At 36.4% G+C, this 23,609-nt stretch overlaps 2 protein-coding genes across 2 annotated transcripts in view; one reads left to right on the plus strand and one right to left on the minus strand.

The window, feature by feature from the left end:
* The window catches only part of LOC128550329 (uncharacterized), a 73,834-nt gene extending 59,194 nt beyond the window's left edge, over nucleotides 1-14,640 (minus strand). The window contains exons 1-6 of the mRNA XM_053529176.1: nucleotides 14,431-14,640; nucleotides 12,543-12,676; nucleotides 11,492-11,636; nucleotides 8,869-8,949; nucleotides 962-1,052; nucleotides 97-218 (exon numbers count right to left, since the gene is read on the minus strand). Coding sequence (XP_053385151.1) covers nucleotides 97-218; nucleotides 962-1,052; nucleotides 8,869-8,949; nucleotides 11,492-11,636; nucleotides 12,543-12,676; nucleotides 14,431-14,581 — 724 coding nt within the window. The 5' untranslated portion in view covers nucleotides 14,582-14,640. The remainder of the gene's footprint in view (nucleotides 1-96; nucleotides 219-961; nucleotides 1,053-8,868; nucleotides 8,950-11,491; nucleotides 11,637-12,542; nucleotides 12,677-14,430) is intronic.
* A 2,526-nt stretch (nucleotides 14,641-17,166) lies between these two features.
* LOC128550328 (RNA polymerase-associated protein CTR9 homolog) overlaps nucleotides 17,167-23,609 on the plus strand; it is a 50,165-nt gene continuing 43,722 nt past the window's right edge. The window contains exons 1-4 of the mRNA XM_053529175.1: nucleotides 17,167-17,306; nucleotides 21,068-21,166; nucleotides 22,625-22,864; nucleotides 23,204-23,293. Coding sequence (XP_053385150.1) covers nucleotides 17,268-17,306; nucleotides 21,068-21,166; nucleotides 22,625-22,864; nucleotides 23,204-23,293 — 468 coding nt within the window. The 5' untranslated portion in view covers nucleotides 17,167-17,267. The remainder of the gene's footprint in view (nucleotides 17,307-21,067; nucleotides 21,167-22,624; nucleotides 22,865-23,203; nucleotides 23,294-23,609) is intronic.

The following is a 23,609-nucleotide window of genomic DNA, read 5'->3' on the forward strand; positions in this document are numbered from 1 at the left end:
ATCATACAAATAATTTTGCCCGCATATAACCGCTCATCATGCATAAATAGTGTTAAAACACTCTTTTGCTATAAATTATTTCTTAAATGATAATACCTTGATACCATACAGTTCCATATATGGTCATATTGATGAAAGGGTGTACCATAGCATTCCATAACACACTATTGTTATATGAAACTGTCTCATCATCTAGAAATTCTTGAAAAACTTCTACCCTGTAAAAAAATACATTGGTAGGCTAATGTTTTGAAATAGAACAATTTAACATACATCATCAGTCACTTGAAAACCTTAGTCCAAAAATTTCATTTCTAAACACAGATATCACTGGAATTTACCTACACAGATGTCTGTCCACAAAAATTACATGAAAAACTTTATGAGACATTGAGGTCATTTTCTGAAATTTAGACGCACAACTTTATGCCACATCAAGGTCTGTTTCTGAGATCAAGCTGAAGGCCTTCAGAAGAAAGATCAATATTCTGGTGCATTCTTGAAAAATTGCCAATATTTCTGTGTGCCAAATCTTTCCTTGGTGTGTGTAATGGAGGAGAAGCTGAATATTAAATATTTCTTTACGACTAAATATAACACAACTCTGACAGATCACACTACAGTCATCCAGCATCACATCAAAACATAAAACTTCACTGCAAGGGTGTAAAACTCTGTTTTTATATTTAAAATGTACATTACACAGAAAAAGAAATATTCAAGGGAACAGATATAAATTTACTTTTCTCTCTTTGACTTAGCAACAATAAAAGTACAAACTGCAGGACTTTTAAAAAACTGACACATTAAGGAATGTCAAAGAGATGAATAAATACTTGTACACCCAAATAACATGTTTATTATATTGCATGTTTTTTTTTTTTAAATTAATCTTCTCTGAGGCCATCAGAGTTTGTAGTTTGTAGTAAGTCTGGTAACAGAAGTAAGTATGAAAGCCAACCTATTTTCTTGTGATAGCCCACATTTTTTTAGAGCATCTGTTGATGACCAAGCTTCTACTGGTGTCCCTCCCACTGATGTCTCCAATAAACCTAAAAATATACAAGATAATAACATACATATTTTCAATATTTGCGTATTTACAATAAGTCCAATGACATGAACAAGCAAGTAAAATCAAATGCATCATGTCATTTTTATATAACTTTTATTAATTGCATGTTGTTGCCTCTTTAAAATGTTCATTAATAGCAATATTTTTCACTTATACTGTCTACTAAATGTTATATAGGATATTGGAAAGTTGAATGGTTCTATAGGCATTTACAGTTTATTTATTTTTTATCATTAATGGACTAATCTAGCATAAACTATATCCTTACAATGAATTCAGCATAGGTTTAACTATTTCACTACATTTTGTATTAAACTATTCAAAGTGCAATTGTTTGCAGTTTTAGGGATGGCAACGGTTAAGTGGTTAACCGAGTACTCGCTCGGTGTTCCGAGTATCAATTACGAAATTTAGTAAAAAAAAATAAATTAAACAATAAGAAAAACAAGAGCTCGTCAAACACGAAATGCTCCCCTTGATGCATTCAGTAATTGCACAAGGAACAGAAATTATTTGGTCACTTTGCACTGGATGTTTAAGTACTGACCTCAAATCAATAATTATTGGTCATTGAGCAATCACAGGTAAACTCTGTATCAAATGTGATCTTAGACCAAAGCATTCTCCAGTTATCTGGCAAAAAAGTTCTACTGTTCTTGGCCAATATGATCTTGGCCTTTGACCTACTGACCTCAAAATCCACAGGGGTCATCTACTGGTCATGACCATCCTCCCTATTAAGTTTCGTGATCCTAGGCCTAAGCATTCTCAAGTTATAGTACGGAAACTGTGTAATTGTTCCGGGTCATTGTGTCCTTGACCTTTGGCAGACTGACCTTAAAATCAATAGGGGTTATCAGAAGGCCATGACCATCCTCCCTATCAACTTTCATCATCCTAGGTACAAGCGATCTTCAGTTATCATCTGGAAACCATTTAACACTGTGACCTTGACATTGAGCAACTGACCTCAAAATCAATAAGGGTCATCTGCTGGTCATGACCAACCTCCCTGTCAACTTTCATGATCCTAGGCCCAAGCATTCTTGAGTTTTCATCCGAAATCCATCTAACTGTTCCAGGTCACTGTGACCTTGACCTTTGAGCAACTGACCTCAAAATCAATAGGGGTCATCTGCTGGTCATGGCCAAACTCCCTATCAACTTTCATCATCCTATGCCCAAGCGTTCTTGAGTTATCATCCGGAACCCATCTAACTGTTCCAGGTCACTGAGACCTTGACCTTTGAGCAACAGAACTCAAAATGAGCTATCATTCGGAAACCAACTGGTCTACCGACATACTGACAGACCAACTGACCCATATCTGCAAAACAATATACCCCACCTTCTTTGAAGGGGGGCATAAAAACTAGAAACACGTCAATTTTGACGTGGCCGTTTAAACAATACCAAAGTGTTTAGCTGTCATCTTTTCGATCACTTACCCAGACTATACAAACACGAAGGTGTGAATTGATGCACAATGGTCAATAATGACCCTGACAGGTAAAATCAGTGTTTGCAAAATCATCACTGCTATAAATTGTATTTTATGCCACTTACTGCAGTACTGCTTGTATCATAAACAATTAGGATTTAAGGAAAGAGTTTCAAATAAGCTTTCAGTTTCCTACTCAATCCTGTATGCCTTTTTGACATATGTACATGTTGTAAAAGAACTGTGATTAATAAAATATTGATAAAACCAAACAATTAGAAAATCACACCACACCTGTGTGCAAACGTTTAAATTAACGGTACATCATAAAGGATCATATCCTTCATAATTTAAAAAGTAAACCAGTCCAATGTTATGCTGACTTCACAGTTTGCTCTAGAAGTTCGGCTCAGCACACATTGATTTGCAAGGATCGCTGTAATTGCTAAGAGAGCACTTGCTGTGCCAGCCACGCCAGTGCCGTCTGAGAGAATGTTTTCCTGCCCTGGACTTACTATCAACAAACTAAATACCGAATAGCAAGTGATCTTGTTAATAAGATTGTTGATTAAAATAAAAATAAACAAGTGAATGAAGTATTGCCATGCAATACAAAGTCCCCTACTGGAAGGCACCTAATTTTTTCTACTGCAGTATAACATAATGAACTGATATCTGTCAATGATGTATAAACAATATTGTACTACATATACAATATGTTATAACATTATAACAACACACTTGGATTAAAATGTGCATAGACACTATATAAAAACCCACAGTTGTTTTCATATTGAATTTTTTTTGGCTGATTATAAAAATGTTATCATGTAAGTTATTTATAGTAACAACAAAGGGAAATTAATCTTTAAAAAAAAAAAAAAAAAAAAAAAAAAAAAAAAAATTAATAATATAAGTCCACAAGAAACTCTTTACCAGGTAGAGATAGGTCAAAATACACCTAAAAATTGGATGTAACATACATGCTGTACCACAGAAAAGTGGTCTCGATTTTTCTCTACTGCCAGTAATAAAAAGTTACAAATAAAATCTATTTATAGTAACAACAAAGGGATGTAATTCTAAAAACAAGGGTGCCTCATGGTGGTGAACATTTGGTCCAAGTTACATCAAAATCCCTCCAAGCATGAAGAAGAAATGTTCCATACAAAGTCATTCTTGAATTTGACCTTTGACTTCTAAATATGACCTTGACCTTAGACCTAGGGACCTGGTTCTTGCGCATGACATGTTGTCTCATCCAGGGGAATATTTGTGCCAACTGATATCTAAATCCTGCTTTGCATGACAAAGTTATAGACCGGACAGGAAAAAAATCCTCTTGACCTTTGATCTCAAAGTGTGACCTTGACCTTTAAGCTAGGGTACTGGGTGTTGCGCATGACATGTCGTCTCATCATGGGAAACATTTGTGCCAAGTAATATTAAAATCCCTTCATGGATGGCAGAGTTATGGACGGGACAGGAAAAAAACTCTGTTGACCTTTGACCCCCAATTGTGACCTTGACCTTTGAGCTAGGGGTCCGGGATTTGCGTATGACACGTCGTCTCATCATGGGGAACACTTGTGCTAAGTAATATTAAAATCCCTTAATGAATGTCAGAGTTATGGACCGGACACGAAACATACCCTGTTCATGCTATGTTAACATTTGACTGCTAAGTGTGACCTTGACCTTTGAGCTAGGGGTCTGAAAGTTGTGCATGACATATCGTCTTATTATGAGGTACATTTGTGCCAAGTAATATTAAAATCCCTTCATAGATGGGAGAGTTATGGACCGGACAGGAAAAAAACCTTGTTGACCTTTGACCTCCAATTGTGACCTTGACCTTTAAGCTAGGGGTCCAGGTTTTGCGCATGACACGTCGTCTCATCATGGGAAACATTTGTGCCAAGTAATATTAAAATCTCTTCATGGATGGGAGAGTTATGGACCGGACAGGAAAAAAGCCCTGTTGACCTTTGACCTCCAATTGTGACCTTGACCTTTGAGCTAGGGGTCCGGGATTTGCGCACGACACATCATCTCATCATGGGGAACATTTGTGCCAAGTAATACTAAAATCCCTTCAAGGATGGGAGAGTTGTGGACCGGACAGGAAAAAAGCCCTGTTGACCTTTGACCTCCTATTGTGGCCTTGACCTTTGAGCTAGGGGTCTGGGTTTTGCGCATGACACGTCGTCTCATCATGGGGAACATTTGTGCCAAGTAATATTAAAATCCCTTCATGGATGACAGAGTTATGGACCGGACACGAAATTGCGGACGGACGGAATGACGGAATGACAGAATGACGGAATGACGGAAAGACGGAATGACGGAATGACGGAAAAGAGCATTCCTATAGTCCCCAAAACTGGTTTTCAACCAGTAGGGGACTAATAAAAATAAATTTCAAACACACTGTGATTGTGACTGTGATTAGAAGCTGCCCGAGTGTTATATTAAGTCCTGCTACAAACTCACAGCAAACAGATCAATGTACATCTGCATGCATATTATGTGTGTAATTCACATGCTATCACATGTCTAATGTTGGTTTTACATTCTCTAGTTTTCCCTTAGCACAAAGTAATTTTTACAACTGTATCCAACAACAAAAAAATGGTTTTGAAACATTTTATCGCTACTTACGGGAGCCATGGTGAAACAACTATTTTGAATTATCTCCCTATAATAGTGAATAAATGCTAAATACGGCCGATTCTTTTCTGGTTGCAGAAACCATTGTTTACGAGTAACCGAGTACTTGACTGAAACAAGAGGACCATGATGGTCCTGAATCGCTCACCTGTCTCCACATGACCCAACTTTCATGAAGATCCATTGAAAAAAATGGCTTCTAGAGAGATCATAAGGTTTTTCTATTATTTGACCTAATGACCTAGTTTTTGAAGGCATATGATCCAGTTTTGAACATGACCTAGATATTATCAAGATGAACATTCTCACCAATTTTCATGAAGATCTCATGAAGAGTATGGCCTCTAGAGAGGTCACAACGTTTTTCTATTTTTATACCTACTGACCTAGTTTTGACCACACGTGAACCAGTTTCAAATTTTATCTAGATATCATCAAGGTGAACATTCAGACAAATTTTCATGAAGATCCATTGAAAAATATGGCCTCTGGAGTGGTCAAAAGGTTTTTCTATTTTGAGACCTACTGACCTAATTTTTGACCGCAGTTGATCCAGTTTCGAACTTGACCTAGATATCATCAAGATGAATATTCAGACCAACTTTCATACAGATCCAATGAAAAATATGGCCTCTAGAGAGGTCACAAGTTGTTTTTTTTTTATTTGACCTACTGACCTAGTTTTTGAAGGCACATGACCCAGTTTCAAACTTGACCTAGATATCATCAAGGTGAGCACTCTGACCAAATTCTATGAAGATCCATTGAAAAGTATGGCCTCTAGAGAGGTTACAAGGTTTTTCTATTTTTAGACCTACTGACCTAGTTTTTGACCGCAGTTGACCCAATTTCGAACTTGACCTAGATATCATCAAGATAAACATTCAGATCAACTTTCATACAGATCCCATGAAAAATATGGCCTCTAGAGAGGTCACAAGGTTTTTCTATTATTTGACCTACTGACCTAGTTTTTGAGGGCACTTGACCCAGTTTCAAACCTGACCTAGATATCATCAAGGTGAACATTCTGACCAATTTTCATGAAGATCCATTGAAAAGTACGGCCTCTAGAGAGGTCACAAGGTTTTTCTATTTTTAGACCTACTGACCTAGTTTTTGACCGCAGTTGACCCACTTTCGAATATGACCTAGATATTATTAAGATGAACATTCAAACTAATTTTCATACAGATCCCATGAAAAATATGGCTTCTAGAGAGGTCACAAGTTTTTTCTATTATTTGACCTACTGACCTAGTTTTTTAAGGCACGTGACCCAGTTTCGAACTTGAACTAGATATCATCAAGATGAACATTCTGACCAACTTTCATAAAGATCCCATGAAAAATGTGACCTCTAGAGTGGTCACAAGCAAAAGTTTACAGACGGACGCACGGACGGACGGACGGCGGACGACGGACGCCACACGATCACAAAAGCTCACCTTGTCAATTTGTGACAGGTGAGCTAAAAATGGGAGAGTACTCAAGAACCAAAATCAGTACTCATTGCCATCCCTTGTAATTTTATATCTAAGAAGGATCTCTCGCTGTTCTGGGGGGTTTATCTCACTACGCCCTCTGGTCAAATCGCTCTGTGTCTGTACTAGTTGAGGATACATTTTGCACCCTGAATGGCTGCGTTTGCGCTAAGTTAAGTGCCTTTGAACATGTTTATCATAATAAGGGCACTATATAAATCTGGTATAATAATAACAAGAGGACCATGATGGTCCTGAATCGCTCACCTCTTCCCACATGACCAAGTTTTGAGTATGACATCGTTTTTTCTATTATTTGACATAGTGACCTAGCTTTTGAGCTCATGTAACCCAGTTTTGAACTTTACCTAGATATAATCAAGATAAAAATTCTGACCAATTTTCAAGAAGATCCATTGAAAAATATGGTCTCTAGAGAGGTCACAAGGTTTTTCTATTATTTGACCTATTGACCTAGTTTTCGAAGGTACGTGACCCTGTTTTGAATTTTACCTAGATATCATCAAGGTGAACATTCTCACTAATTTTCATGAAGACCTCATGAAAAATATGGCCTCTAGAGAGGTCACAAGGTTTTTCTATTTTTATACCTACTGGCCTAGTTTTTGACCGCACGTGACCCAGTTTCGAAACTGACCTAGATATCATCAAGGTAAACATTCAGATCAATTTTCATGAAGATCCATCGAAAAATATGGCCTCTAGAGAGATCAAAAGATTTTAATAATTTTAGACCTACTGACCTAGTTTTTGACCGCAGTTGACCCAGTTTCAAATTTGACCTAGATATCATCAAGATGAACATTCAGACCAACTTTCATACAGATCCCATGAAAAGTATGGCCTCTAGAGAGGTCACAAGGTTTTTTATTATTTGACCTACTGACCTAGTTTTTTAAGGCACGTGACCCAGTTTCAAACTTGACCTAGATATCATCAAGGTGAACATTCTGACCAATTTTTATGGAGATCCATTCACAAGTATGGCCTCTAGAGAGGTCACAAGGTTTTTCTATTTTTAGACCTACTGACCTAGTTCTTGACCGCACATGACCCTGTTTCAAACCTGACCTAGATATCATCAAGATGAACATTCAGACCAACTTTCATACAGATCCCATGAAAAATATGGCCTTTAGAGAGGTCACAAGGTTTTCCCATTATTTGACCTACTGACCTAGTTTTTAATGGCACGTGACCCACTTTTGAAAATGACCTAGATATCATCAAGATGAACATTCAATCGAACTTTCATACAGATCCCATGAAAAATATGGCCTCTAGAGAGGTTACAAGGTTTTTCTATTATTTGACCTACTGACCTAGTTTTTGAGGGCACGTGACCCAGTTTCGAACTTGACCTAGATATCATCAAGGTGAACATTCTGACCAATTTTCATGAAGATCTCATGAAATATATGGCCTCTAGAGAGGTCACAAGGTTTTTCTATTTTTAGACCTACTGACCTAGTTTTTGACCGCACATGACCCAGTTTCGAACTTGACCTAGATATCATGAAGATGAACATTCAGACCATATTTTATACAGATCCGATGAAAAATGTGGCCTTTAGAGAGGTCACAAGGTTTTTCTATTTTTTGACCTACTGACCTAGTTTTTGGCGGCAGGTGACCCAGTTTCGAACTTGACCTAGATATCATCAAGATGAACGTTCTGACCAATTTTCATGAAGATCTTGTGAAATATATGGCCTCTAGAGAGGTCACAAGGTTTTCCTAGTTTTAGATCTACTGACCTAGTTTTTGATGGCACGTGAGCCACTTTCGAACTTGACCTAGATATTATCAAGATGAACATTCTGACCAATTTTCATGAAGATCTTTGAAATATATGGCCCCTAGAGAGGTCACAAAGTTTTTCTATTTTTAGACCTACTGACCTAGTTTTTGAAGGCACGTGACCCAGTTTCAAACTTGGCCTAGATATTATCAAGATGAACATTCTGACCAACTTTCATAAAGATCCCATGAAAAATGTGACCTCTAGAGTGGTCACAAGCAAAAGTTTACGGACGCACGGACGGACGCACGGCGGACACTGCGCGATCACAAAAGCTCACCTTGTCACTTTGTGACAGGTGAGCTAAAAATAATAATTTCAAGCCTGATAATTTTACAATACTTGTTACTTAAGAATTATGGAAATCAATACATACCAATAGGTTTGTTTAGATGTTGGTATAAATATTTTCCATACAGCCAACACACAGCTGAAAAGTTGCCCATCACAGCTGTTTCTGTAAGTCAATACATGTATACAAATAAAGCAACTGACACCAGAAACAGAGGCAAAGATTTACAATATTTTATCAATCTATTGACAATATTATGTCACAACTTTATAGTGCAACTGACAAATACATAACAAGCACTGACCTCCAGATCATAAAACATTTAGATATCACAACAAAAACAAGGTAAATTTTTTTAGATATCAGAAAATTATTGTTATAATTCTTAAGAAGGCTTTAAAACTTAGTTACTGACAGATCATATGTTATGGAAACAAATAAGAACTAGAAGATGCTTTTGTAGAAAAGTGCATGTCTCCACCAATGCATAGTTGTATAGGCAAGAAGTCAACTGGGGATAGGAGCAAAAGTCAGTCAATAGGGGACAGGAGCAAAAGTCAAACAGACACTTTTGGTTGGCTGCAATAGGGATCATCTACTTGGCATGTCCAATCATCCCACTAAGTTTCAACATTCTGGGCCTAGCGGTTCTCAAGTTATGAATTGGAAATGTTTTTCCATGTTTAGGCCCCTATGAACTTCAGGTGACCCCAAAATCAGTAGGAGTCATCTATTCTGCATGTCTAATCATCCTATTAAGTTTCAACATTCTGGGTCAAGTGGTTCTCAAGTTATTGAGTGGAAAGAGTTTTCTATGCTCAGGCCCCTGTGACCTTGATCTTAGCTCAAGTGACCCCAAAATGATAAAGGTCATCTACTCTTAAAATCCTATTACCTTATGAAGTTTGAAGGTTCTGGGTCAAATGGTTCTCAAGTTATTGATCAGAAACCGTTTTCCATGTTCAGGCCCCTGTGACCTTGACCATTGATCTAGTAACCACAAAAATAATAGGGGTCATCTTCTCTGTAAGCCTTTTCACCCTATGAAGTTTTGTCTGTTTGTTTTGGGTTTAACGCCATTTTTCAACAGTATTTCAGTCATGTAACGGAGGGCAGTTAACCTAACCAGTGTTCCTGAATTCTGTACCAGTACAAACCTGTTCTCCGCAAGTAACTGCCAACTTCCCCATATGAATTACCCGAGGTGGAGGACGAATGATGTCAGACACAATGTCTTTTATCAAATCGTCATGGAGAACATACGCCCCGCCCGGGAATCGAACATCGCAACCCCACGATCTGTAGACCAACGCTCTCCCTACTGCACTAAGCTGGCCCTATGAAGTTTGAAGGCTGTTGGTCAAATGGTTCTACAGTTATTGATCAAAAATGAAGTGTGGCGGACAAATTGCCCCAGTGACCTTGACCTTTGATGGAGTTACCCCAAAAACAACAGGGGTCATTTACTCTGTCAGTCCTATCACCCTATGGAGTTTGAAGGTTCTAAGTCAAATGGTTCTCAAGTAATTGACTGAAAATGGATTTCCATGTTCTGTCTGCTGCAACCTTGACCTTTAATAGAGTGACCCCAAAATCAATGGGGGTCATCTTCTTTACATGTCCAATCATACTATTTAGTTTAAATAAATTCTGGGTCAAGTGGTTCTCAAGTTATTGATCGGAAATGGTTTTCCATGTTCAGGCCCCTGTGACATTGACCTTTAACAGATTGACCCAAAAATCAATAGAGATCATCTACCCTGCATAACCAATCAACATATGAAGTTTCAACATTCTGGGTCAAGTGATTCTCAAGTTACTGACTGGAAATGGTTTTCTATGTTCAGGCCACTTTGATCTTGACTTTTAATAGAGCGACCTCAATATCAGTACGGGTTATCTACTCTGCATGTCCAATCATCCTATGAAGTTTCAACTTTCAGGGTCAAGTGGTTCTAAAGTTATTGATCAGAAACGGTTTTCCATGTTCAGGCCCTTTAACAGACTGACCCCAAAATCAATAGGGGCCATCTATTCTGCATAACCAATCATCGTATGAAGTTTTAACATTCTGGGTCAAGTGGTTCTCAAGTTATTGATCAGAAATGGTTCTCCATGTTCAGACCCCTGTGACCGTGACCTTTGATGCAGTGAACCCAAAAATAGCAGTGGTCGTCTACTCCATAAGCCCTGCCAACATATGAAGTTTGAAGGTTCTAGGTCAAATGGTTCTCCAGTTATTGATCGGAAATGATGAAGTGTGACAGGCGGACAGACGGATGGATGGACAGGGCAAAAACGATGTCTCCCCACAGTGGTGGGGGGGGGGGGGGGGGGGGGGGGGGGGGGGGGAAGGGGGGTATTGGGAGACATGAAAAGTTGCTTTTCTTTATTTTTTCATTCAAGATTTACCAGTGTTTGTAATGGGATACTGGATACAAACTGCCTTATCTGTAAAGCTTTAGATTTAACGACTGTAAGTACATATTCCTCTGTAGTGTATTAGTCAAGAACGCAGGAAAATCATTGCCGTGGCAGCCAAGGTTCGAATCCTCACTCAGGCAAGTTTTTTTCTTGATTTGACATTTTTAAGACAGTTTAGAAACAATAACTCATGTTCTAATGTCCATCCCAGGACAAAAGATTAAGATAAGTGACTCCATTGGATTCTCCTTCATTACAAATAAGTAATAAAAAAAAGTTTAACCTGGTGAAGGTTTTGACCAAGGTAATAAGATTCCATGTTTTCCCAAATCAGTACTGGGTGTGTCAGATACTGCATAATTTGTCACAAATAATCGAATGTTTTGAAAGTTGACAGTGTCCTTAACCTCTTCTGTACTATTGAAAATCTGCAATTCAATAAATATACATGCCAACACTCATCCACAGTGTTAAAGCTGGACATAAGGTCATGCTCTAATGTAGATTTTAACATTTATAATACTTCATCATACTATTAGATTTTATATATTGCTAGTGCCATGTCAGCATTTACATTGGCACATCATATAGTAGTCGCAACTTGACCGCGATGGTTGACCTTAGGCTGATTATTCATATCGATTATTTCATTGTAGAAATCAAGGGTGCTTAGGGTAGCCGTGTATATTTATATGGAATTAGCTTGTACACAGTGCAGTATCAAAGTATATATACTTATATTTGATCACTTAAATATTTCCAATACACTGATTTATATTTACACAAATTTATATTTCCTTTTTCTCGTGCAGTTCGTGTTTTACGTACACTCCTTTTCGATAATAGGTTGTGCCTCATTGTGTATTGTAATGCAAAGGTCAACCATCGGGGTCAAGTTGCGTCTACTATATTTAAAGTCATAAAAGCTTTTTTTATGCTGTGACTGCTGTCCATGGTATTGGTCTTAAAAGATTTATAAAAACCAAGAATTTTTAACCTACCATGGTTAACTACTGACATACACTAATAATTACAAAATGTATTGGTTATATAGTTGGTTTAAACTGGCTGGCATTAAAACAGTTGGATAGACATGATTGAAGTGTTACAAATAGAGAGTTACCAGCAGTTATAGATCAACCTTGGGTCAATTCTCAAAACAGAGACTGAGATTTATATAAAGAATCTTTCCTAGGAAACTGATGAAAAGTCCAACATTCAATACCATCACTGGCAAACTATGTGATTTCTCTCGCCTGGCTGTCTGAGGGAAAACACTTGAATTGCATTCAGCACACAGAGAAAAAACTCTGAAAACAATGTACATAACACACCTGTGTCAAAGGAAAATGCATGTTTGACTGTCCAGAGCAGATCCACACATCACCAAACAATACATCACTAAGCTGTATACTGTTATTTAACAGATGAGCTTTGATATCATATGGTCCTCCTGCCTTAACAGGCCCTGAAATACAAAACTCATACATATAATAATAGGTATATTGTTAAAATTCAAAGTAAGAGTTATGGGACTTGATGTTTCACTAAGTTTTATCAACCTCAATAACTTGTATAAAATTTTCATTCAATATCTGCATTGACTCTGGAGAGAGCAATTTGTATAAAAAAACTTCTGTAGGTATTTAAACAACAACATGTATGTAAGTTTCTTCTATAGTAGTTTATGGCATCAACGTTTCGGCTAACGCCTTCATCAGGATAATTCACATCAATCGGCACATATGAGAAGGCATTCATACTATGAATATTTAAACTGCAGTGAGTAGCAACACTGAAAGAGAATGCAGGGTCAATAAAATTACATATATCAAACATTTCGTACATGTTTGTTCGTACATTTGGAAACAGGTTGCATAGTTTGTCCAACATACTGCATGTTGCATTTTTTGCATGTTATTTTGTATACAATGTTTTTATTCTGACTGTTCATGTTGTGACATAAATTGAATGTCTCCTTTGTAACATGATGACTGGTAAATGATGTTCCAGTACTGATACGAGCACAATGTGAACAACGGTTTCTTTTACAGATTTCTGATGTGCAAATGTTTGTACTGTTTGACTTAAACTCTGAGCTTATCAAATAGTCATACAAATTCTTGGGGTGATTATATGCCATTACGTTAGTAGGTTTGTATGTACTATGAACAAAATTAACGCCTTTGTTTTTTTGATAGCTTTAAAAGGTCTCAATATTTATGAATAGAACCGCCAACATTTGGTAACAATGGACTATATATCAGTGTTCCTGTCTCTGGTTGAACTTAGTGCATCACTTTGTATGATCAAAGACAAAAGGCCTGGTTTTTTTCCAGTAAGAAAACTTGCTAGAACTCTTTATTAGCTTTAAACTTTCGTCATGGACAAACTTAAGTATTACTAAGTTAGTTATATTATTATAAAATTAGTAAGTTTGAAGTAGAATCAATGAATCTCACCTTTACTTAATAGTACTGTAAGTGTATTAATATTAGCGGAGTACTAATTTTCGCGCTATTAGCGGGATCGGGCATGTGCTAATTCATGTCTAGCGCTAATATTAGACTGAAATGAAAGGCTTAAAAATGTGATATTTATAGTATTGAAAATACCGTAATCACAATGCAACAGCACACAGAGAAATATATACTAATCATGTAAATATGACAATAACTGCTTTCCTACTATTATTCTGCAGAATTTTTTTAATAGAATAATTTAACCTGTTTGAATATTAGTACAAAAGTCATCTATTTTTGTAAATTAAGCTGCTTTTTTTTTTCTTCGCCACTGTCCATAAACATGGTATAGAACACCTTTGGAGCAGATCGCCAGTTTGTCCGGTCGCGCTAATAACAAGTGTCACCATAACATTATACTGCTTTGAAAACCAAGTGCAAATTTGAAAACAAACAATTATCACCATTCTGCACTGTGTACATGTACAAATTTACAGTATACAGATTAACACTAATCTAAACGAATGTATATTTTATGTCATACTGTAGACCTATGCATTTTTATGTGCGTGCCTGGTCGATTGCATTACGAACACCATTCAGCCACCAACTGGCTATTTTAGCGCTGGTGATACTGCGCTAATACAAGTAAGCGCTAATAAGTCGAAACTACTCAATTCAAGGCATTTATGCTAAAATTTAGCTGTGCTAATATAAGTACACTTACAGTATTATGAAGTATAAAATACTAGTTAGTTACCTATCTCCATTCTCCATGTAAGATCTCTTCCAATTAAAGCAGTATATTTTTTATGTCCTGGAGTAACATGTAGTTCAACAACTCTGTTTACATGACTGTTGGGAGCATAGCCCCAGACAATGGCCTTCTGTGGCGAGCCTTGTAAAACCATGTGGTCTTGGTAATATGAGGCAAAAGAAAAATCCCTTTCTTCAGCTATGTAGGTATCTGTAGACATCTCTGAAATAAAGTACAAGAGGGCCATGACGGATTGTGGGGTTGAGATGGGGTAAGACATTGGGGAAATGATGTAATATTACAATATCAAACATTAAGATTTTAAACGTTTCCACTAAAAAAATAAGGGGTAAAGTGACCACCCTGGTGGCAATGCTTTTTGTTGAAACAGAATAATTTCTACAATATTCGTTAAGGGTCACCAAGGAAACATTTATGTAATATTATATAGGGGTCTGGGTATTGCGCATGACCCATCGTCTCATTATGGTGAACATTTATGCCAAGTTATTTCGAAGTCCCTTTATGGATGGCAGAGTTACAGCCTGGACAAGACTTTACACGGACGGACACATGGACGCACACACAGAAGGAAGGACAGTGCCATTTTAATATGCCCACCTTTAGGGGCATAAAAACATTTAATGAAAGAATAGGTTCAACTCTGTTTAATATATTTATATTTGAGCTTTAGACTTTTGTCTAAAACAGCTGATTAAAGTCCATTTTTGTCCCACAGAGAATTGGAGAGAGAAACTTAGCACTTTCTGGCATATACCTATTGCATAAATTTCAACTTTCAATCTGACAATGAAAGCATTTCTATTTCACATTTGGTTTAACCCAATTACCCAAATTTGAATAAGACATATAGCAAAAATAAGCAACTAAATTGAAAACTGGTTCAGAAAATTGCATAGAATAACCAGTATGTGACTTGCTGCTTTGAGTAAAATAATAAGAAAGATCTCCAAGTGTAATAACATAGCTTCTCTAAAAAACTAAGCATATTGAGTATAATTAATGAAAAAAAAGGTAAAGTAATTTTCATTGGAAGTGTCAAAATGGGCCATTTTCTGTAATAGGGATACTGCGGCAATTGGTACACAAGGTATATCCAGAAACTGTAAGCAATTTTGCTTTAAATTGTCAATTTTTTGTTCCAAGCAAGTTTTAACTGGGCACATCCATGAATAAAAATGCAACTCTGTACTGGCTGTAGAAATCAGCCTGTTGCCTATCAAAACTTTTTTGATGTCCCTATATGAAAATACCAGCTAATTTGTGTAGGGCTGTCCATTGTTTCAGTAGCTTTTTAGACATGAATGTTACAAACTAGTCTTTGTGCCTATGAAATTAGGCTGAACTGGGCTATTCCAGAAAATATCCAACCCCATGTGGAAGCAGTTGTTTTGGTGTTGTTTTTTTTGTACAGGGGAAAAATTCATTAGGTCTAGTTTCAGTTGGTACTCCCGAACAATCAATTAAGATTATGACTGGAAGGCACTTGTCAGGGAAACATTACTTAATCTATAAAGGTTAGGTGCCAGGCATCAAAAGATAAAGATAAAAATAGAGGGCAACGATTAACAATAAAGACAGTAAGTTCAGCTAAGGAATGACCAAGGAGACTGTTCCAGTAATGTATAGTTCTAGGGAAGAAGGAGTGCAGGTGATTCTGAGTTTGAGACTTTGGTATGAGGAAGTTCTAGTCCAACAAATTTGACGCAATCCTTTGAAATATTGACTTATTTTTCTATTGTGCAATATCTCAACTCGCGTCAAACACTCAAAAGACAAAAAAAGTAGAGGAAATTTCCGATGAAATTGTCATCGCTGCCAATTTGGGTTTAAATGCTGATTCTGTTGCGAATATGACATAAATTCAAATGAAACTTATATGTATCAAAGGGGGATTCAATTCCTCATTGATTTATATAAAAATTATCAAATATTTTCTAAATTACTGATTTTCTGGTGATTTAAACCCATATAATTATGTATAAATGTTTACACAGCAATATGCGCAAGCAATAAAACCAATAACTTTACATGACGGTGTACTGTTATTTATCCTCCATTATTTTGGTCCTTTGAAATGTTTACTGTAAGATTGCCAGTCACAAATATTAAACAATCTGACCGTCGAATCATTTTGACTAGAGGAAGTTCCAATTTCTAGTGGGTATGAGGTGACCATGGTCAGCATAAACAAGCTGGTGTTGAATTTTATACAGGAATAGGAGATGTTATTGACCTTTCGATGTTTTATTATGCTGTTTGTTTGTGTAGTGTGGAAGCAGTTTCTAAGCCTGGGGAGGGGGATTTTGAGCTATGCAGAAATCAGTGTTGTGCGAGGTCTATGAATCAAATACTGTATAGACCGGGGATTTGGAAGGTTGAGAAGGGGGTTAAATGACTCCGGTACAGGGGGTAATTTTCTTAGAAAAAAACTGCTTCTGCAGGGAATGGGTGGATATTTTTTGGTATAGCCCATTGAAAACAGGATGGAAAATGCTCACCATTGGACAAGACAGCCCTCTCTATATTCATTTCAAAAACATTTTTTCTCGCCTGACAAGTTAAAACGTTGACGAATGCTATTGCTGTATATAGTAAATTATGCATTTTTGCAGTTCACAGAGCGGTTATTCACTTATGTTGATAATTGACACTATCTTTTAATGTGCTACTTTCAGCTACGGTATTTTCTCATCTTCGCATATGATAAAGTCAGAAGAAACCGAATGTAAGTTTACCAACAAATTTGGTTCCCCGTTCTTTCCGTGTAATGTAGTGCTGATTCGGAAACCAATAGGCGGCGGAAATTAATATCAAGCATGGCGGCGATTGAGATTCCGCTTCGGGACACAGACGAGGTAAAAATTTACATTAACAGAGTCAGTTTATGGGAAAAATAATTATGACGGAAATAAAAACAGCTTTTTATCTATGTATTTCTTTCAGTTTTGTTGACATTATTCTTCTATTTGTGTGGTCAAGTAAATCTTAAAAGTTTGTGGAAAATAAGTGGGTGGGGTACTAGTTCTATAAATAAACGTCGGACTTCAATATTTTACGATTTTGACATTTCATATAGTCCGACGTTTTATCGAAAGTATAAATTTCCCGGTAGAGCTTTCCGCAAAAGTTCTTGCGGAAGGTTTTACAAGTTCACAGTAGAAGTGACTTGAAAGCGATAGCTAAATACCAACAACGGACAAAGAAACCTAATTTATACATCCATTGAACATATGTCTTACTGAAGATATTGAAGATCAGTCCGCACTTTGAAAATGAAATTTACATCCATTCACTTTCACAACACAACACCAACTGTCAAATCTTCTTTATTATAAAGATTAATTTTAGACGAAAAAATATTATCACGGTCGGATTTGAAAAAAAATGCGGCCCGTTACTAACCTATAGTCTATGTAGTATGCATATGTTTATAATCGATGGGTGTAATCAGCATTTACTGGCTGTAATTTTATTAAAAGTTACTTAAATTAGTTGTAAAGTCCTATCAAAGCAGTTTAAAAGGCTAGTACACGTGCGTTCGGCGGTATCCATGCGTTAAATAATGGCCGCAGATTTTTTACATGTGTCGTAGGCTAAACGTATTTGTTTTCGTCTAAGCATGTATAATTGATTCTATATATTTATTCGGTGTTGTATTGTTCGTGATATTTCAATAAATTATGCTAGAAGTTTCTGTGAAATGCGTCGGGGAAGTGATTGGTGGTGCAGTTTTAGTTACGGTAAACCAATGTTTCACGTATTTGAGAGTTTTCCTACATTACACTTCAATAAAATAAAGTTGTAATCTGTGCTATGCAAATGGCTGACATTCGATTAAACTTGACACAGGGACATGTTGAACGTCCAAATATTAAAAGACGCCCTGTGCAAGTTTAATGTTATTGAACTAGGTGGGGTACGTTTCAATAAAATGCAAAAATTGCAAAGTGAAAGTAGGGCTGTCAAAATGACAAAAAAAACTGCAATTTTTCAAAAAATATATAAGTTGACTATTTTTCCTTTCCGGGAGTACCCAGATAAATATGATAGACACACAACAAAAACAAATTTAGAGAAAAAGATGTTTGATACCTTCTACAAAATAGAATGTGGTCAGTCAAAGTACATGTGTTGAAAGACAAAAAACATATTACTGAACAAGATGACCTTTATAGAAGGTATTTTCTACTTCTGAACAATTCCGCATATCAGGACCTCCCCTGTCATTCGCCAATGTAGCCAAATGCTACAAATTCAAAGAACTGGCTACAAAAATTTTAGTAAAATGTGGCCAAATTTCAGGAATTTAGCTTCAATTTGACAATTTCTTTCAGAAAGTGGCTACAATTTTCTGAGACCCAGGGGAGGCTCTGCACATATATATGCTATAGATAAATATTACAGGTGTGTCGGGTAAAATTTCCAAAACGAAAATTTACACGAGGAGTGATTGAAAACGCTTTACATCATATATATATACATGTTCCTTACTATGGTTAAACTTTCAACTTAAATATAGAAGACAACTCCAGTTTGCAAAGCGTTTCATATTAAAATATATATCCTTAATGACAGAAACATTTATAATTCTTCAATTCCTGGTAAAAAACGATCTCAAGTTCGATATATATAATAAATAGTAATTTGTGTGCCATAATCAGAAGCTTTTATGAAATTCTTGTTTTTCTCGGGACAGATTAATTAAAATAATAAACAGAATAATATTTTGTTTAGTATTTAAGACCTGGCTTGTCTCATGAATTGTTGAATTCGTTTTACTGCTCGAGTAAATAAATAATGGTGACTGTAAAAATTTCATATTCAATAGATATGCCTGGCTAATTATGAATGAAATGTTTACAAAAAACATACTGACGGCAAATTTATGACAACTAATCATAACTTTTACTAGCGATTACCTTATACTGGTAATACAGTTCATAATAGTACATGTATATTGATTACCGGACCTCTAGACTTTTAATATCAACATCAAGACAGATGTGAGGCAGAAAGTAAAATCCCTTACAGGTTGGCGAATCGTGTACAAACTGCTTTTTATACGCCCGTTTGAAAAACGGGACGTATTATGGGAACGCCCCTGGCGGGCGGGCGGGTTGGCGGGCGGGCGGGCGGGCGGCGTCCACAGACCTTGTCCGGAGCATATCTTCTACATGCATGAAGGGATTTTGATGAAACTTGGCACAGTTGTTCACCATCATGAGACGGAGTGTCATGCGCAAGAACCAGGTCCCTAGGTCTAAGGTCAAGGTCACACTTAGAGGTCAAAGGTCATATTCAAGAATGACTTTGTCCGGAGCATATCTTCTTCATGCATAGAGGGATTTTGATGAAAGTTGGCACAATTGTTCATCATCATGAGAAGGAGTGTCATGCGCAAGAACCAGGTCCCTAGGTCTAAGGTTAAGGTCACACTTAGAGGTCAAAGGATACAAGAATGAAAACTTTGTCCGGAGCATTTCTTCTTCATGCATAGAGGGATTTTGATATAACTTGGCACAAATGTTCACCACCATGAGGCTGAGTGTCATGCGCAAGAACCAGGTCTCTAGGTCTAAGGTCAAGGTCACACTTAGAGGTCAAAGGATACAAGAATGAAAACCTTGTCCAGAGCATGTCTTCTTCATGCATAGAGGGATTTTGATATAACTTGGCACAAATGTTCACCACCACGAGACGTAGTGTCATGCGCAAGAACCAGGTACCTAGGTCTAAGGTCAAGGTCACACTTAGAGGCCAAAGGTCAGATACAAGAATGACTTTGTCCGAAGCATTTCTTCTTCATGCATGGAGGGATTTTGATGTAACTTGACACAATTATACACCATCATGAGACGAAGTGTCATGCGCAGTTCCCTTCTTTCGAATTACTTCCCTTTGTTGTTACTATAAATAGCTTATATTGTAACTTTTTCATTACTAGTCATAGGGAAAAATCGAGACCACTTTTCTGTAGTACAATATGCATGCTACATCCAATTTTGTGGTGTATTTTGACCAGTCTCTACCTGGTAAAGATTTTTGTGAGGACTTACAAATTTTTTTTTGATGTTTTTTTTTTTTTTTTTTTTAAGATTAACTTCCCTTAGTTGTTACTATAAATAACTTATATTGTAACTTTTTTATAATTGACCGTAGGGAAAAACCAAGACCACTTTTCTGTGGTACAACATAGATGTTACTTTCCAATTTTAGGTGTATTTTAAGGTATCTCTACCTGGTACGGAGTTTTTTTGTGGACTTACAAAAACAAAACACTTAATTATTACTAAACAACCACAAAGTTAAAATTCCATTTGCAAATACAGGTGCTAGAGTAAAGAAATTTGCTGTGACGGGCGTATATTGTGACATTCTTGCACTCTTGTTAAGTCTGATAACATGTCAGTTGTAACATACGTTATTGGTCCATATCCTTATATTTGTAGCTGTAAGGAATTATTTCCTCTAGCAGAAGTTTACAGATTGTATTTTAATGTAAACAGCCAGATTTTATCATCTGACACAAGGTATGACAGGATAGTAGTGTAATTTTGAAGTCTTACCAAAATAATTGAAATGCAACGAATATATAAGGTGATCTTCTGTTTTACAGGTCATAGAGCTTGATCTAGACCAGCTTCCTGAGGGGGAAGAAGTTCTCAGTATTCTGAGACAGGAAGTGGCACCGCTCCATATCTGGTACACTCTAGCTGTAAGTATATAGTATATAAATAGCTGAATAATAAAATACTCAACCATTATATAGGGATAATACACGTTTCTTGTGTATTAACATCTGTATAAACCTGGCCGAGACCGAAGGCACATGTATTGATGTAATTCTTACATACAGTAAACATGTTTTAGATATCCATAACCTGCAGTGCACATACAAACAATACTACCAAAAGTATATATTCAAGGTTTTTAAACACTTATTGTTTCCCATTACTACAAATATGACATTTACCATATTTTTGCATATGCACACAACCTCAGACCAGATGGGATGGCTATGGTGTCATTTTTGGTGACAATTTATATTATCGTGGGCATAATTTGTTTGTTGGGACTTAATTTCGTGGTTGAGCTGAACCACACAATCCACGAAAATGAATCCCCCACAAATATTAATGATTTCACAGTACCACAAAACCACTAATTGTTGTTCTTGACTCTTAATATGTAAGCAATTATAAAGATAAAACAGTTAACCTTGGCACATGCGCTGATGTCTCTTTATGGATGCATACAATGTCATTGTTGGGTGTAGGAAATCAAGACAGAAACAGTTTTGTGTAAAAATAATTAACACTTCGTAAATCAAAATTTTGAAGGCTTCAAATAGTCAGGCAAACCGTCATAAGAAGGCTCTAGTTATAGGTTTACAAATGTGTATTTACACTAATAGGAAAGATTGCCTTGACATCACACATTAAGTTAACATCTGTTTATCTGGTGGTGGGCAAAACAATGTTACTTTTTCTCTCATTTATGGATTTTCAAAATTTAAAAAGTTATTTTCATATTTTTTGTATTCAAATATCTTTTTTAAATGAATAACCGTTTTTAAATGACATTATAATTTTAATAGCGGCATAGTGATATTCATACTTTCAGAAAAACATTCTAAGTTAAGAATTCATAATTAACCCATTTTATTTCGAAATAATTGATAGTAATTAATAAATTGCTTGTTTTATAAGCTTTCTATTGATCAAAAAAATTGTTGATATAATTTGTATTTTAAGGAAGTTTAGGCCGTTAGAAAAACATCACTTTTTACAAAAAACATGGACATTCCGCGTCTGCCCACACGATCAATGTCTTATCAGTTCTAAAAATAGATAACAACAGATTTGTATTCAAACACGATCTCTCCTATAGAACTTCAGTGTTACATCGTGCCTGCTATAAGTGTATGGTATGTATAAATGGCAGACCAAAGCACTTGTACTATTGAATAATGTCTTTGATGTTCTAAAACTTGCAACAAAATCTGAAATAAAGGAATAGTGTTATTGTAATATATACTAAAAGATGTCTTAAATAAATAAAAAAAAAAGACATGTAAGAATTATGTATTTTCTGTTGACATATATATCAGGAGTAAAATGAAGATGAAGTTTGTGTTTAGTTAAAGATATAGAGGCATTATGTGTGTTTGTAGCTGGAATACTACAAGCAGAGTCTTGTTGAGGACTTTGTGAAAATCCTTGATGCTTCAAGAACAGATGCTGGTCTGGACTACACTAACAGTGAGAAAGATCAAATGAAGGCTTTAGATACTCTAGCAGCATACTATGTGCAGAAAGCACACAGAGAGAAGAATAAAGACAGGAAAAGGGAGCTATTCACTCAGGCCACTTTGTTATACACAACAGCAGATAAAATAATCATGTACGACCAGGTATGAATGAATGCTTGATAATGTTACAGGTATTCAAAAATTGATTGAAATTGGTCTAGACAACAGTATAAGTAATGTTTTCCCAAATACTGAAAATATTTACAACAAGTATTACTGTCTTCGTGCAAAATGTTGGAAAAATCGTTGCAGGAAAGTCAAATTTATGCAGCTTTATCTTTGAAAATCTGCCAACCTTAAAGATTGTATTTGATGATGTTGCTAAAGCTAACACTCGCCTGTTTTTAATATATGTGAAATTATTTATGTAAACAAGGTCACAGTGTTTCAATTTGTAATGAAATCTACTCGGCTTGGTTAAAAAAAAATTGTTGGTTTCAGAATCATTTACTTGGGCGTGCCTACTTCTGTTTGCTTGAAGGAGATAAAATGGACCAGGCAGATGCACAGTTTAACTTCGTATTAGGCCAGGTATAGTAAACATAATCATTTTTGTATTATACGAAGGGGGCCTCCGTGGCCGAGTGGTTAAGGTCACTGACTTCAAATCACTTGCCCCTTATCGATGTTGGTTTGAGCCTCACTTGGGGCGCTGAATTCTTCATGTGAGGAAGCCATAGCTGGCTTACAGAAGGTCCTTCGTTCTACCCAGGTGCCTGCTCGTGATGAAATAATGCATGGAGGGGCACCTGGGGTCTTCCTCCACCATCAAAGCTGGAAAGTCGCCATATGACTTATAATTGTGTTGGTGCAATATTAAACCCAACAAAATAAATAAAGTATTAAA

This window comes from Mercenaria mercenaria, chromosome 17 (genome assembly GCF_021730395.1).
Source record: "Mercenaria mercenaria strain notata chromosome 17, MADL_Memer_1, whole genome shotgun sequence".
NCBI classification, from domain to species: domain Eukaryota; kingdom Metazoa; phylum Mollusca; class Bivalvia; order Venerida; family Veneridae; genus Mercenaria; species Mercenaria mercenaria.